Genomic DNA, 16,354 nt, shown 5'->3' with positions numbered 1-16,354 from the left:
GGAACCTAGTTCCCCAATGAGGGAGTGTGTACTTGTGAGCTAATGGAATCATGGCACAAAATTTGGTGGATATCATTAACTGTGATATGAGTTATAAGTTTTATAAAAGACAAGTTATACATGGGTTACCGAATTCTATATTCCCAAATTTAATCCTAAATTTCCAATTTTAGCCTTGAAGAAGGAAGGACCCACTAATAAATCTAAACGATATAGGTATCATGTCGTGGATGTTATGACATGAATCTCCATTGGCAGCCACAGCTATTATGTATTCGCATGTCTTCATGGCCAATCAACCGTCATCATCATTCTTTAAGAAAAAAAGAAAATATTGGCAAATTTTTAATTATTGTGGAAGCTTCTAGAGCAGAGATATTATTTATTCACAAATATTATACAAATAAAATTTTGCACCTAATTATTAAAAAAGATCCCATTTGCCTTTGGTCCGTCCGGGTAATGGCATGACAAGCGGGCCTGGCCTAGCTCGGCTCGGCCACAAGCTAGCAGCAGCTGAAAGTTGCCTCGCTCCCAATTTCTGGTGGCCATTACATTACACTCATTAGGGACAGACAGAATCCAGGCCAGACTTTTTTGTAGTAAGAAACTGGACTCAAGTTCCCTCTCTTCCTTCCAATTTTCATTTTCATATTGAAAATGATATATTCACAAAATTTTATAATAAAACAATCATGATAATTTTAAAATCTAACACGTTTAAGGTACAGGCCTAAGGCCATCTACGCTATTGGGCCACTTCACACAGAGGACGTTCCACTTGCACTTTGCACATTTCCACCTCACATCGCAAACATCCATCCAAGAAAGGATAACATCCGAAGCCAACCAACCAATCACACCAATCCATCAGAGATAAACCCTTTTCTCCACCTCAACTCTCCCCTCCTCTTCGCCGTGCATTTTCTATCACCAACTCAAACCACACAAACCCACCTCCCCTCCCCTTAAAAACCCTTCTCTGCCTATCCTTTTCCTCTGATTCCCACTCAATCGCGAAAACCCATCTTCCCAATGGCTAGTGTCACCTCCTCCGCCGTCGCCATCCCTTCCTTCACAGGCCTGAAGGCCGGCGCCTCAAGAGCCGCCGCCATCTCCACCGCCAAGGTGACCGCCAGCTCGCTCCCAAGGGTCGGCGCCATCAAGGCTTCACTCAAGGAAGTCGGCGTCGCCGTCGCCGCGGGTGCGGCCAGCCTCATACTGGCCAGCAACGCCATGGCCTTCGAGGTCCTGCTTGGCTCCGGAGATGGCGGCCTGGTCTTCGAGCCAAGCAGCTTCTCGGTGCCTTCCGGCGAAAAGATTGTGTTCAAGAACAATGCTGGGTTCCCCCACAACGTGGTGTTCGACGAGGACGAGGTTCCCAGCGGCGTGGACGCTGCGAAGATCTCCATGCCGGAGGAAGAACTTCTGAATGCCCCCGGCGAAATCTACGCCGTGACATTGACCGAGAAAGGAACTTACGGCTTCTACTGTTCTCCTCACCAAGGAGCTGGAATGATTGGCAAGGTGACTGTCAACTAATTATCCTACTCTATGATTAGTTGAGGGATTGAAATCGAAATTACTTTTGTTTGTTTGTGTATGTTTTGGACTATGAGCCTATATATGGCCTGCACATCCTTCCTTTCTCATTTTCTGGACATTTTTCGGATTTATATGGTAAAGGTTCGCATTAATTAGTTTAATGCATCTGATTTTCTTTCCAAATGTTCTGGGAAATCAAATGTTCTATAGATATGTGATGAATAATTATATCACTAAATTATAAGCACGAGTTTATGGGGCATTAAACTTCGTCATTGAAGGAAAGTAATTAAATCCGGAGCACTATAGCAGGGCAAGGGCTTCAAATGTCAGTCTAATTATGCAAATGAAACTCATGTACGTTAGAACACTCGCATGACAGCCAGGTGACTCCTTAATTCATTCATAAAATTATATCTGACAAAATGTTTTATAATGGTGAATTAAGTGTTGATATTGCGTTTGTTGCTGTTTAAATATTTACTACAAAAATTTTGCAGTATCAATTTACCGAGCATAAATGACAGCAAGCCTAGGTAGTAACGAAAATGCTGCCTTTTTTGTCACTGGAAATGGAAGGTTATTATAGATTCAAGTTGTGAAGAATAAATAAGGATAAAGCTGCATTAAAAAACACAATTTTCCCGTAGACCTTTTTAGAAGAGCAAGTCTCATGTGGTGGGATGTCATTTTGTTTACTCGACATGAAGGATAATTAATTACTTTTATATCAATATATAATTTCCATCTAGTGATATGTGTGTATATCATTACGATCACATTTATATTTCTGGTATAAAAATATACAGCATGAGGAGTCTCTTTGTCCCTCTTTTTAATTGTTTCGAAGAAGTGAAATTCTTTCATTCTCTTCTTCCCTAAAGAAGTTATGGGGTACAAGACATGTTATGAATCCATGAGACTTTACATGCAAAGTTTGTGAAGAATCCCATCTTTAAGACCTGTCAGCCCACCCTTGGCTTAAGCCACCCAGGATCATTTTGCCGCCTCTATTCCAGCACGAAGCACAGTTACGGCCAACTATATAAATGTATATATATTATATGTAAATGATTCTTAACTAGTGAAGAGGCTATGTAGTTAACGCGTCGGGGAGGTTTGTCCTAGCTCCAAGAATCTTTCCTCCAACATCCGGGAAACTCTCTTGTTTGGGTAAGGAACTGACCTTACCATTAACATCCACGTGAACCGGGTATTTGAGAAGGTGGCCATTCAAGGCAGTGAATTCCTCTGCTGTGAACCTCTTCCAGTTATCTTCAGCAATGTCATTGATGCTTCTCACACAATTCAAACTTTCGGGCTCCTTGAAGGTTTCATCGATCCTTCCTAGGTGCTCCGCCCAGAGTGACATTCTGTATCCATATACCTGTAGTTGAATACAAATGAGATTTCCATTGCCCACTAATTGCTGGTAAAACAACTATGTGCAGCAGCCATACATTTTCCAGTAACAGGCAATTAACAATTGTACAGACAAGTGAGTTTGAGCCATCCTTAAGAATTTAAATCATTGGCCTTCGCTGATCTTTGTTGTTCAGTTATTCCTTCTATAATCTTTTCTCAAATGTGCAAACTCAGTTTTTCCAAACCAAAGTCAAAGAAGGAGAATTAGAATACCAACCTGGCCGTGTGGATGTTTTTTCTTTTTAGCCCACGTTTGATGGGGTTGATATGCGCCCATGGCTATCTCAGTGTCCCTTGAACCAGCCATAGATCGTTGGTTGATATTGGCAGACCCCAAAATCACATACTCGTCATCTACTATCATACCCTTAGCATGTACGTAAATCATAAACCGTCCAAATTTTTGTGATGCCGAAACCTGAAAGTTTGGTTTGAAAAACATAGTTCCATGTTCTGAATATAAATCTGTAAATGCCAAAATTTCATATCTGCCTATTCTTTCACAGCATTACTTCGAGAGCGTATTTCAGTTATTCAAGACTACTAAGTATGCAGCTTGCAACTTACTGGATCAATCAAATACTTTGCAGAAATTTAGTAATGAGCTACCCTGCCATATGCATAGAGCCATAAACCAAACAAAATCAACCAATCATTCAGGCTAACCATTTGAGGGAGACAGAGAAGAGTAAATGTAAACCAGAATGTGACAGCAGTGGTGGTGCATGGTGAAGACGTAGGTAGTTACAGGAATATCAATGAATTTCCCATTGATCCTGGCAGCTAGATGTAACTTTGGTGAAGACTATGATGTAAAATTCACCTGATGACAACAAGACTTGAGGGAAGAAAATATAAAAATAACAAGAGCCCACTCATTTTACAAGTGAGAACAAGAGCCTACCCTAAAATTTTGAATTGATATTTGAGCACAAGAGTATTATTTTTAGTTGAAACCAGATATGCAAGTACCAAGTTCAGGGGGAATTGTATCTGAAGATCTTTCCTCATTCTCCTTATTTCTTTTTTACCCTTTTTTGGTTATAGAATTCATTATAGCTGAAAACTTGTATCCTTTTCACTTCATATTTATCAACTTAATTAAAAGCCATCCTATATACTAGATATTGCAGATTTGAAGGACATAATAGTTTTGATATGTTTGGCCATCATTTGCAGGAGAATCAAGCTGTGAATGGAGTAGAAACTAGGTCCCCAACAATTAGTGGTCCAGATAATTAAACTTATGGAAAATGAGTGTTTGCTTAATTACCGAATCACCATTGGAGGAAGGTTGACCGCGTGAATTTGAATTTTCTTCGGAACATTCTTCACGATTTCCAAGGCAATAGAAATTTAGGTAGTCACTTGGATGCACGTCGTCAAGATGCATGGATTTCAGCTCTTGTGCAATAACCTCGTACATCATTTGCATAGTTTGTCCCTGCAAAACCATAGAGATAAAGTTAAACGAATGGTGCGCCACTGACATTATTAGCAGGACTTATATATTTAATGACATATCCATCTGAAACAAATATGACAGTTAAGGTTAGAACTGACTTTTTGCCAATCCTATTCTAAATTAAGATGAACTGCTATAAAATAAAAAGCATCTGTTTGCAGTGCTTATAGAAATGGTATAAGATCATTCACAATGCAAGAGTTGATACAACTTGGGCCGTACATTGTATTAAAATGTTCGCCAAGAGCATATTCCAAAAAGAAAAAAGTGACGAGTACTTTTTCCCAAATTTCTGGACTTTTGACAATCGTCAATATTTTCTTTTTGTTCTTTTTCTTTTTGCTGCATTAAATTTTAGCGCCCTAAAATTGCATTAGGCATTTATCTATGCTTTGATCAATCTCCTCACATGCTAAATATCTTAAAGATTTGTACCTGCCAAAACAAAATCTCTTGAACAGAGGCAGATGATGGAACACCCTCTGGCCACATTGGGATGACAATATAAACTGCAAACCTTTCTTTTGCTCTAATCTTGCTAGCAATCTTCAGTGCCAACTCCATCGGGATTAGATTATCAGCACCTTTCATAAATAAGAGATTTAATGTTATAAATCTCCGAAGGAAATTATAAAAAGAAGTGGTAACAATGGATGTGTTTAATAGTTTCTAAAGAATGAAGCAAGATTAACTGTTTAAATGGAAAACAAGATTTGCACATCTGCCGTGGACCATATTTCTGCATTTTTATAGTATTTGAAACAGTTAATTCAACAACTATGAAACTAGTTCTACGTGTGGACAATGATGGATGTAAATGCAGAGGCCTCTAGTGCTACACAAAAATGTGCTTATAGCAGGTAACTGTCGTTTGAGCAATCAATATGAGCTGTGCAAGGTAACATTTACAAGTTCTTTTGGATAATGTGCCAAACCTGCATCCTTGTAAGATGGCCATGCATATGAAGATCCAAGAAAATATTGATTCTCAATGTATATAAAATGCTGCGCCGCTCTTATTGCCTGAACATATGCTGTTTGGATGCTCCTGTCTATCACTAGATTTTTAGCACAGACTAGATTCTGCAATAGAAACAATTTTACAAGTACAATATGTTATGAACGTTGAATAGAATAAATGAACCTAATAGCATTTAGAATTGTGCTAACTTGACAATTGAAAAGATCAGGGTTTAGAACGTAAACTGAAAAAACCTGAGCCTCTGCTGCATGAACTTGTTTAGGAAAACCTTTCAAAGAACCTGAATCTATAGATCGAAAAACCTGTTAACGGTGAAACAATGAACCGAAATTGAGTATTCTGATATTTGTGTCAGATTGAATCTTTGTTTTAGGCAAGTTGAGCTATTAGTTAACCTGAACATGCCAGTTTTCAGGATCATCTTCACTGGAAACCCACATCGCAGGATCATCAGTTGGAGTGGATGAGGAAGGACTAAGTATCCATGATATCCGTTCTATCTTTATTAAAGCATCATCATTCCAATGAGAAATTTTCTTGAAATGTCGTCCAAACTCTGACCATTTCTTTGCTTTTTTCCACCTCTGTTCAAAGTTTTTGAGGACATCATATGCAGCAGGTCCTTCAATTTTACAATGCAAATCATGCCACGGTTGCCTTGGAGCCTTAGTTCCTGCCTATTACAACAAATAAAATGAGAGACAATATACCAGCTGGAAAGAAGCACTGGCCTATTCTTCAAGGAAGGCAGAATATCAGCATAACATATTGAGAACTAGTTTCAGATAATATATATGTGCAACTTATTCAGTTGTTATGACGTGTGCATATAAGTTTAATGAGGAATATTATACCCCGTTTTGAGTAATTACAGCCTTCACACCTAACTTTATGATCAGCAGCAGCAGTAGCTGTTCTCATCATCTATCTAACGATCATAATGTTAGTTGCTCAAACATTCATAACAGAGAACATAGCAAGATTCATTCCCAAAGACTTGAAAGCACTCAGGGAGATCATGAATAAATCATAATAGGCATTTCTAATCCTATCTAATCGGGCATATTCCTTGCAGGAACCTGCTTTCCACTGTACCACCACCTGACAATTAATCACAACTGGCATTGCAATTTGACCTAATATGGCATAGGTGGAACAAATACTTACAGAAAATGTTGGATTATGATAATCATCCTGAAATACAGTGCCAAGATCACGAAATAGTCGATGCTCTGGGGTATCATAGCGACCATCACAAAGGTCCAGACCTCCTATAAAAGCACTTATCTTCCGGTTATTTCCATGGCCTTGTGTATCCACAATAACACATTTCTGATGGTGCGTATAAAGAGTTCCAACAACCTGGAAGTTGGATGCACAACGATATGAGGATACTTTTAAGGGATATAATCTTTTATTGGTGAAAGTGAAGTCGTTAATGTTTTTCGTAGTGAAGTCGTTAATGTTTTCGTGTGTGTGCAGATTTTTCCAGTGAAGTAATTCCATTATGTAAGCAGGATTTCTTTGTCCTGCATATATCACATTGAGAGACACAGGATAAGTAGCCTGAGGGTGAGGTTATGCTGTGAACTTGAGGCATTGAAATCTGAAGTTGATCATGTATGCTTCGCATATCCAGAAAACCTCATTCAGATGGAAATTGTTACATAGGTTATCCAACTAAGCACGAGAAGCTATTTTCATATGCATGTTAGAGATCATCACCTTCCTAAAGGTTAAGACAGTAAAAAAAAAAAGAAAAAAAAAATACTACCACCATAAGAAAGCCTTCTGAAGGAGTATGGCAGCAGGGTATATCAACAGAAGTGAGAGAGGAGAGAAATTGGATAATTACATAATACAACTGACAATTTCGCTCTTCCCTAAGAGCTAGTAGTTTGGTAATTAAAAGTTTGCAATCATATATCTTGAAGGTTCCAAATGATGAGGAAACTAAGGCTTTAAGCCGTTCTAAATGCCAAGACTGAACCCTGCCACCCATTCTATAGCTTGTTGAGCCATATTCTCAAGTAAAAATTTGCAGAAGTTCATAGTTCACCAAAACCACCAAGATAGAATCTGATAAGGTACTATATTCTAACTTCTAATGCAACAAGGAAACAATCTTGATGAGAGAAGTTGTCGAGATCTTTGATATTATATCTCACAGCAGTAGTTAGTAAAGTGCCAAATCCAAGAAAACAGAGAAGGAATAACACTAAACAGACATCAATCTTGTGGACTTCCTACTCCATCTTGGGTTACTTTGTTTTCTGGTTGGAGGAAGACATAAAAGCATCATCAACCCCCGGCCCCCTTCAAATGTGGGCACGTGCTGCATTTTGTTGTTCACGGTATCCTTTCACTATAATGAACCTCAACTTGATATAATATTTAAACAAAGAAATTTGATAAGCAAACAGGGAGGAAAAACTTTGCCAACTACAATTGTACCCAGAAGACATGTATGCCATTATTTAGCCATTTGAAGCGGTGATAGCAGATGCAGACGTTTATAGCTCCATAGGAGTTGAAACCCGATTATGTAATATCAAAGCAAGCATTTTGTTGAGACCATTTAATTTGATACTTCACTAGAAAGCAAATCAATTACTGAACCACAGGGTGAAGCTTGCCTGTTGCTTGAAAATACTGAGCTTATTGCTTGCATATCGAGGTGACAACACACAATTGACAGAAGAGTGCTTGAAAAACTTCCGAGTTTCTTCATCATGAGTTTGCATTACTCCTGCCTGCACACAGCATCTTGCAATTAACATGGAGAATAACTAAGCTCAACTAACATCAATAAAAAATAAAATGGACTACTTTAATCAAGGGCAACGCCACTTGAATTGTGCACTAAGTTGGAGGCAGCATTTTTACCCCCCACAAACTTGCACCTGAAGAAAGAAGCTCTTCACATGAAAACAAGCCCCAATAAAGAATGTCTAATACAAGGTCAAACCAAGAATACATGACTCAGATTAACTACACCAAGCTTTAATTCGATTAGGTGGGTTCAACTACATAATCCTAGCCTCCTAGATCACCAATCTTTAGAATCCGCATTAAGAAAACCCGACTATAGGCTGCCTAACACGACTCTGATCTTTCATCTAGGTTGATAAGGAGTAATACCTTCAATATTAGAAGTGTTTAGGTGATCATTTAGTTTACAGACAAATTGTTCCACAGTATGTTCAAGTTAGTCATTACTAACCAAATGATTAACTACTACTTTTCTTTTTCTTTTCCTTACTTTTTCCTTTTGGTGATAAGTATAGACAACTTTTTTGTAACAAGAGTTTTTTTGTTTTTGTTTTTAAAGCGGAAAACATGAGTACTTTCAGGTCATAAAAATATTATGGTCATTATAACTAGGGTTCCTATTATTGTTGAATATTTGTTTATTTGCTTCAACTTTTAGGAGCGAACAGAATAAATACAAAGTCTCAATCTGGAGAGAATCAGCAAAATATGAGGTTCTTGCCAAAAAAAAAAAAAAAAATGACATTTCCCATTCCTTGTCTGTCTAAATATGTTGAAATGCTTATCTGGGAGATACTAATAAAAAGTCTAAGACTCTATGATCATTTTTTTTTTACCAGTGTCCACTCAACAATTAAAAAATATAATGTTTAGTCTTTAATGTGCAAAACGTCAAGATTCGATATCTCAATTATTAAAAATTATTACTTTAAGTCTTTACTATGATAGAATGTTAGCGCGTATATAAATGTGCCTGTTTTAGGGAGTGACATGCTACGTGAATGGTCAGTTGGCAGTATTTGAATAGACTGACTGATTTGTTGTGCTTTCTGAACAATTAAAAAATATAGTGTTTGATCTCTAATATACAAAAATGCTAAGAGTATGTATCTCAACTATTAAAAATTATTACAATCTTTACATTAATTGAGAGTAATCAAAGTTGTTATCTACGCCACATAAAACATAGATGTAGAAAAGAGAAAGTGACATGTTATAAAAAAGTCACGTCAGCGAGATACATCAAAATTTACCTTGATAGGAAAAGACCAAATTATTCACAACTTTAAAAAACCTTAAATCCCGACCATATAAATCTTTGGATCACTAACCCAAAAAAAACGTTACCTTTTCCTATTCTCAATCATAAAATATAACAAAACTAATTTCCATCATGTCTTTTGGTGAACTTGATTCCATTGCTCTCTCTCTCTCTTTTATATCCTTTATCGTGTGTCAGGTACGGATTTAAAATAACAATTTTTAATAACTGAGATATATAATTTTAATATTTTACATATAAAGAACCAAATGCCATATTTTTTAATTGTTGAGGGAGCACAACAAACCAATCAACTTATTCAAATATTACTAATGGATCATCCACGTGGCGTGTCACTTATAGAAACATGCACGTTCATACATGTACTAATGTTTCGTTATGATAAATACTTAAAACAAATATTTAAATAGTCAAGATACTGAATGTTGATACTCTGTATATAAAAAATTAAATGTTATATTTTTTAATTTTTGACTATATGTATTAAGCCTTTTCTTCCTCAACAAATTAAAATAAATATATCATCTGTTATAAATAAATATAATAATTTACACCGAGCAAGTCACATCTCATACCAGAATAATTTTCTTTTCATAAAGTTGTACTTATTGCCTTTAATCACAAAAGTAGAAGATATTAAATTGAAGGACCGTGATAGGTGTGGGCCGCCCGAAAATGTGGGCCGAAGAGATGCACTGACTGGGTAAAATTCCCATTCTACCCTTGCTTGGGTTGTGATATCTCTTCAGCTCTAATTTTCGGGCCACTTATCAGTATTCTAATTGAAAGGATATTTGTAATGTTTTCTATTTCCAAAAAAATTCTGTACACTTTCGAAGTGTTCAATGTCTTAGAAACTCCCGCTAAATGCTACACAAACTGACTAAATTGAAGGATTACAAATTTTCTCACCGTGTATGTAACTTGCTCGTAGTTATCACTTAACGAAAGGGGGTGCTATGGAAAGTTCAGATAATTTCTTTAAATTTATGGCAATTGCTTCTGGAAATATCTGGTTTACCAAATATAAGTCGGCAGAAGCAACAAAAATGTCGTTCTCATAAAACTACAGCAGAATTTTCATAAACTGACCGTACCGTAAAGCTTATCACTAGCTGATTTTAACATCTTATTTATACAAGAAGACGCAATTAGCACTAAACACCACATAAAGCTGCCCCAAGGGTTTATACTATTTCAAGACCCTGTAAGTATCAACTTCTAATATTCTTTTGCCAAAATCCTTCCCTTAAGTAGCTTAAATCCAACCTACAAACTGAACTTTCACCATGTTAAATTACAAAATGATCTGAACGGAAATCTTAATGATACATGTTTTCCCTTCAACAAATAAGCTTACTCTTCTCCTGATACTTCAGTTAACAGTATATGATGCAAATAGACTGGCTAATTTCATTAGTTTTTACAAGTAAACTAATAGAAATTAATGCGGAATTCAAATGGTTATATCATGTGCACATAAAGTTGGGAAAATTTGAGCTGATTTAGTCAGAAAAAGATATTAAATTTGGCAAATTAATAAAACATTTGGTAAAGCTAGATCTAATAATCTAACCAAAAGCACAGATATACAAATCATCACAATTTCGCTGCCATGAAAATGCCTAACTAACTAGTAATGCATTCAGCAAATGGTGCCCCTTCATTCATAAAAGGAAAACAGAAAGTTGCATTTACGGAGCAAGAATAAGGCCAGATTAGTACCGTATTAATGAAGAACTTGCTATGGGAAGTCTTGTCGTCCCAAACCAACAAAAGAACTCGAACCCCTTCTTCCGACTTATACTTGAGCAAATCTCCCAGGATGAGATTCCCGCCACTCGGCAACGGCTTGCTCGGCTCCCTAACCAGCCTCACCTTATGGTAAATTGACCAGCCCACTATATACACCAAATGATGTGCCTCTAGTATTGCATGGCATATATCTTCCCAGCATTTCTCGTTTCTGAACACCATTTCATCATCCAATTCAATCTTCGGAAGCATATCATCCGGAACATGCGCGTCCTGATATAGAGTCACAGAACCGCCGTGTCTCACCGGAAAATAGCTCTGTTTAACCTCGAAACGGGCGGGATCGTCCGAGATCCAGTGATTATTGTACGCAGGATTGTCTTCGCATTGCGTAAACTTCATCTGGAGGTGGACGGCGGCGTTCGGCTTCGGCGGCTTGCCACAGGCTCCGATGATGGGAAACCAATCATCGATGAGCTCGCCGGACTTGATTCTCTGAGCCGGCACGGAGGCGACGCCGATCAGATCGGCGCCGAACACGTCGTTGTCCTTGACGTAGAACTCCACGTGCGTGACCGGATGAGCGAGAGGGACCTTGAAATGCTCGTTCCACATCGGATTTTGGTTGTTGGAGATGACGCGCGTGCGAGCCACCGTGGCTCCCCTTAGGCAGACCGTTACATAAGGATCGCTCGTAATGATCTTGCTGTGGTGGTGGTGGGGCTGATGTTTCTTCCGGCCGGCGAAAGGTTTCCGGCAGGCCTCCAAGACGCTGAAGCAGCGTCGGAGGCGCTCCGTCATCAAGTCCATGTTCGGCAAGCTCCGAGCTCCTATGATCGTCAGATCGAGATCGCCGTGAAGATAAATCACCTCCTCCTCCTGCTCATAATGATTACTTTCCTCCATTTTCATAATCTAATTATCCACCACAGCGTGGCTTCACAATCACGTACAAATTCGAAATCGAAAAAAAAAAAAAAAAAACAAAACCGTATGTAGAACGACCGAATGGTTTAATCGTTCGATAGGTGTTCGATGAAATGCGTGAAGAGACACGAGGCTTGGGCGTGGCCTGAGCAAATGCGCAACCGTTACGACTTTGGAAAATGGGGGTTGGTTCCGTTGGTTTCTCCGCCGTGGCCCAACGGCTACGAGGCGGTAATTCAACGCAGAACAGAAAAGGATGAAATTGAAGATGCGATGAGATAATCTGGTGTTCCTCTCTCCCTCCTGCAATTATTGTGCTGACACGTGGACCAAGAATCCGTCGGATCCAAGTGATGATCCGATCGGGAATTTTCATTCCTTTCTTTAAGATACGATAATGAAAGAAGCCAATTTTACATACGCCATCTTGTTCTTTTAAGGCATCGTTTGGGGATGAATTCTTTTCTTTACGTTTTTCTTTGTTATCGTTTCTTTAAAACTACCCAATTAATGTATTTTTAAACCAAATTCTTTAAAACAAACTTTTTTATTCTGCTAAAAAAATCTTCGAGTCTCAATCGTTCGTAATGCTGTATATTTAATGCAAGGATTTCACTGAAGAAGAGACTTGCAGAGTGTGGGCACCTCTGATTTGCTCTCTGATATTTGTTTTGTGTTTTCGATGACTAAACAAGTTGGAATAATTACTATATAAAATATAGTTCTTTCGACAGATGGAAAGTACGTAGTTGGCTTCCAAGAAAGTTTAGTTGGGGAAGCATTCACTTTCGCAAATCAGTTTTAATATTATCTTTTTGAATCTCAACCCCAAAACAAGAAAACAGGTCTAATGGATCCATCCAAATTAGCGAATCTTTTCTCGATTGGGTTATCTATGAATTGACAGTTGAAACCAATTGCCTTGCTAGTTAATATTTATCATTTCAACCAACGTCTATGTCTATATCCTGGAAATAATTGAATTTGGAAGTGTTGTTAATTATCTGTTATCTGCTGCAAAGAAAACCTGTGCATGACTATGCGTAGTGAAAGCAACACATTCACATTAACTAATACAGACATTGAATCAGAACAAAAAGGAAAATAAAAAATTACAGCTAATACCGACAGGTTCTAGATTATGGAATACAACAGGTATTCATATTCCCAGTGATAAAAAAATACAGGCATCTTATAATTAGTTAAATGCCAACAGACTGCATCCTATGCTACCATCATCGGGCGCTTTTTCATGCTCAGTGTACTCCTGAAATTGGGGAACTTTGGCGTGTCGACGGGTTGAACTAACTTGGAAAACTAACTGCATTTAAGTATTTCTTATGAACAAGAGGCTTGAATAACTAAGGAGTTTGCACCGATCGACACAAATATGCAATGCCAACAAGGAAAAAGCTTCTGATTTGAGCAGATGAAGGATGAATCTACTCTTCATTAGCAGAAGTCAAGGCTCCATGCAGTTGCAATTGCCAAATTTGGAGTTTGAAACCGGAGGAGCTGACCTTATCATTAAGCCCTGAACCAGCGCTATCACCTGCACAACCATCGAATCCACAATCCAAGAAAAAAAGGGACACTGTTGATAATTATGCTTTAGTTGCTGACTCATCCATGAGTTTAGGTGGTTGTTATTTTTTCTTTTGTCCCAGATTTTTTAGGAGTTTGTTATGTGCTTATCAAGTCAAGTTTAGTTGCATAAATTTAGCTTTGTGTTGAAAGACTATAGCTGATTATGGGAGAATTTGTAGCAGGTTTTCAGGATTAGCAGTTAATTTAGTTACAAATCTCTTGTATTTAAGTTTTGGTGGATTTAATAAAAACTATGTGAGTGATTTTAGCTTCTTATCAGTTTCAACATTGGTATTGGAGCTAGTCATATCTTGAGGGACCTTGTGAGTGTAAAAATGCAATTTGAGACATCCTTTATAGCTGCAACACCTCCTGTGTTCGAGGGAGAAAACTAGCGAATGCTGTAAGGATGGAAGTCTACTTGAAAGCCAATGATCTTTGGGAAACAGTGGAAGAGGACTACGAAGTTCCACCTTTACTAGAGAATCCAATAATGGCATAGATCATAACTCACAAAGAAAAGAAGCAGAAGAAATCCAAGGGAAAAGCTTGCCTTTTTATAGCAATTTCATCAACTATCTTTACCAAGATTATGACTCTCAAGTCAGCAAAGGCAATTTGGGATTTTCTCAAGAAAGAGTATGAGGGAAATGAGAAGATCAAAGGGATGTAAATGCTGAACCTAATTAGAGAGTTTGAGATGCAAAGAATGAAAGACTCAGAAACCGTGCAAGAGTATTCTGATAAGCTTCTTTGCATAGCAAATAAGGTAAGGGTACTTGGTGGTGAGTTTCTTGACTCTAGAATAGTTCAAAAGATTCTGGTTACTCTTTCAGAACATTTTGAATCAACAATTTATGCTTTGGAGAACTAAAAGGATTTGTCCAGCATTTCTTTGGCAGAATTGTTGAATGCTTTTCAGGCACAAGAGCAGAGAAGACTTATGAGGCAAGAAGAAGCTGTTGAAGGGGCTTTACAGGCCAAATTGCAGATCAAGGGCAAGAAGAAGCAGGGGAAGAAAGGAAATGTTGATCAGCCTTGCAATTCAATCACACCTGGGGGAGCAGACAAATCAAATTATCCACCATGCCAGCACTATGAAAAAAAAGGTTATTCTCCTTTTAAGTGTTGGAGGAGACCTGAAGTGAAGTGTCACAAATGCTAGAAATTAGGTCATATTGCTAAGATCTGCAAGAACAAAACTCAACAGCAGTAGGCAGGTGCACAAGTAACAGATCAACAAGAGCAAGAGCAGGAACAATTGTTTGTAGCTACCTGTTTTTCCATTGTTAGCTCTGGAGAATGTTGGTTGGTGGACAGTGGTTGTACTAATCACATAACAGATGATGAGGAGTTGTTTCAGGAACTAAGCAAGTCAACTACCACCTAAGCTTATACCTAATGTTTATTATGTTCCTGATATTAATAAAAATCTTTTAAGTGTTGGACAACTACTTGAAAAAGGATACAAAGTCCTATTTGAAAATAAGATGTGTTTGATAAAGGATGTAGAGGGAAATGAACTGTTTCGAGTAAAGATGAAGAACAAAAGTTTCTCTTTGGATCTTATGAAAGAGGAACATGATGCCTACAATATTTTAGAACAAACAATTGAGTTATAGCATAAGAGGTTGGGACATTTCAATCAAGCAGCACTATTGTTGATGAGGACAAAAGAAATGGTGCAGGGATTGCCACCTTTGGTTGAGCATTTACCAAGTTGTAGAGCTTGCCAATTTGGTAAGCAAACAAGGTTGTCGTCTCCACAACAGGCTTGGAAGGCAACAAAAAAATTGCATCTCATTCACACTGATTTGAGTGGACCAAAGATTGAACCATCACTGAAAAGGAGTGGATATTATATAGCTTTCATTGATGATTTTACAAGGATAAGCTAGATTTATTTTCTCAGGTTTAAGTCTGAAGTTGCAGGTATTTTTTAGAGATTCAAGACTTGGATTGAGAATCAGAGTAGATGCAAGATCAAAGCGATTCGATCTGACAATGGGACATAGTACATCTCAAACCAGTTTACTCAGTTTTGTGAAGAGGCTGGTATAGAGCATCAATTCACTACTCCTTACTTTCCATAGAAAAATGGAGTAAGTGAAAGGAAAAACAAAACTATTGGTGAGATGGTGAGGTGCCTCCTTCATGAGAAGGATCTTTCTGAAAGTTTTTGGGCAGAGGCAGCTAGCACTACTATATTTCTCCTCAACAGACTGCTTACAAAGGCAGTAGAAGGAAAAACACCATATGAGTCTTGGTTTGACAGTAAGCCTCAAGTTATGAATCTTAAGGTGTTTGGTTATCTTTGTTTTACTTATATTCCATAGGTAAAGAGGGATAAACCGGACAAGAAGGCAGAACCTGCTATTTTCATTGGCTATAGCTCACAATCAAAGGCATATAGAGTCTTTCAACCTGAGATTGGAAAGATTCTAATAAGCAGGGATGTTCATTTTGTTGACGATGAGAAATGGTGTTGGAAAAAAAATGAAGCAAAGAAAACTATTCTACCTGAGCTAATTCCGAATGAAATTTTGGTGATCCACCAGTTAGAGGAACCAGATTTCTCACTAATATTTACCAAAGATGCAGTGTTGCAATATTA

At 37.8% G+C, this 16,354-nt stretch overlaps 3 protein-coding genes across 13 annotated transcripts in view; 1 reads left to right on the top strand and 2 right to left on the bottom strand.

The window, feature by feature from the left end:
• LOC127808461 (uncharacterized) overlaps positions 1–16,354 on the bottom strand; it is a 68,983-nt gene that overhangs the window by 9,076 nt on the left and 43,553 nt on the right. Inside the window, exon 14 of one of the 3 annotated variants that reach the window (XM_052347019.1) lies at positions 13,325–13,705. The exons of 1 other annotated variant lie outside the window; for it this stretch is intronic. In XM_052347019.1, the coding sequence (XP_052202979.1) occupies positions 13,616–13,705 (90 nt within the window). In that variant the 3' untranslated portion in view covers positions 13,325–13,615. Of the gene's footprint in view, positions 1–13,324; positions 13,706–16,354 lie in introns of those variants that run through there. One more of the 3 variants, XM_052347017.1, reaches the window with a different exon arrangement.
• Positions 846–6,537, top strand: LOC127808463 (plastocyanin). Of its 7 annotated transcripts, XR_008024947.1 has the most exons (4): positions 854–1,527; positions 1,827–1,931; positions 5,826–5,895; positions 6,012–6,285. XR_008024947.1 is itself a non-coding variant. In XM_052347021.1 (2 exons), the coding sequence occupies exons 1-2, from the start codon at positions 1,036–1,038 to the stop codon at positions 3,633–3,635; spliced, it is 567 nt and encodes a 188-aa protein (XP_052202981.1). In that variant the 5' UTR covers positions 846–1,035; the 3' UTR covers positions 3,636–4,051. The 7 variants fall into 7 exon arrangements, 5 of the variants coding, with proteins under 5 accessions (XP_052202981.1, XP_052202982.1, XP_052202983.1 ...); XR_008024948.1 differs by lacking the exon at positions 5,826–5,895; XM_052347021.1 differs by lacking the exons at positions 1,827–1,931; positions 5,826–5,895; positions 6,012–6,285 and adding an exon at positions 3,561–4,051 and having other exon boundaries at positions 846–1,527.
• LOC127808457 (phospholipase D delta-like) lies at positions 2,350–12,569 on the bottom strand. 3 transcript variants are annotated; one of them, XM_052347008.1, is made up of 10 exons: positions 11,197–12,564; positions 8,054–8,170; positions 6,585–6,779; positions 5,813–6,094; positions 5,642–5,719; positions 5,371–5,518; positions 4,871–5,019; positions 4,244–4,414; positions 3,188–3,388; positions 2,350–2,932 (listed from the first exon to the last, which is right to left on the bottom strand). In XM_052347008.1, exons 1-10 carry the CDS (start codon positions 12,136–12,138, stop codon positions 2,639–2,641), a joined length of 2,577 nt encoding a protein of 858 aa, XP_052202968.1. In that variant the 5' UTR covers positions 12,139–12,564; the 3' UTR covers positions 2,350–2,638. The 3 variants fall into 3 exon arrangements, with proteins under 3 accessions (XP_052202968.1, XP_052202969.1, XP_052202970.1); XM_052347009.1 differs by having other exon boundaries at positions 5,651–5,719; positions 11,197–12,563; XM_052347010.1 differs by lacking the exon at positions 6,585–6,779 and having other exon boundaries at positions 11,197–12,569.

The sequence above is a fragment of the Diospyros lotus genome, chromosome 8 (assembly GCF_014633365.1).
Source record: "Diospyros lotus cultivar Yz01 chromosome 8, ASM1463336v1, whole genome shotgun sequence".
Lineage (NCBI taxonomy): Eukaryota > Viridiplantae > Streptophyta > Magnoliopsida > Ericales > Ebenaceae > Diospyros > Diospyros lotus.
Note: the sequence above shows the minus strand (reverse complement) of the source record. Positions and strands in the feature narration are given on the sequence as shown.

Coding starts and splice junctions, on each gene's coding strand:
- LOC127808463 (XM_052347021.1), top strand. CDS start 1,036: ATGGCTAGTGTCACCTCCTCCGCCGTCGCCATCCCTTCCTTCACAGGC. Junction 1,528..3,560: donor GAGCTGGAATGATTGGCAAG/GTGACTGTCAAC, acceptor AATACTTTGCAG/AAATTTAGTAATGAGCTACC.
- LOC127808457 (XM_052347008.1), bottom strand. CDS start 12,138: ATGAAAATGGAGGAAAGTAATCATTATGAGCAGGAGGAGGAGGTGATT. Junction 6,095..6,584: donor ATCATAATCCAACATTTTCT/GTAAGTATTTGT, acceptor TTGTTGTAATAG/GCAGGAACTAAGGCTCCAAG. Junction 5,519..5,641: donor CAGAGGCTCAGGTTTTTTCA/GTTTACGTTCTA, acceptor TTTCTATTGCAG/AATCTAGTCTGTGCTAAAAA.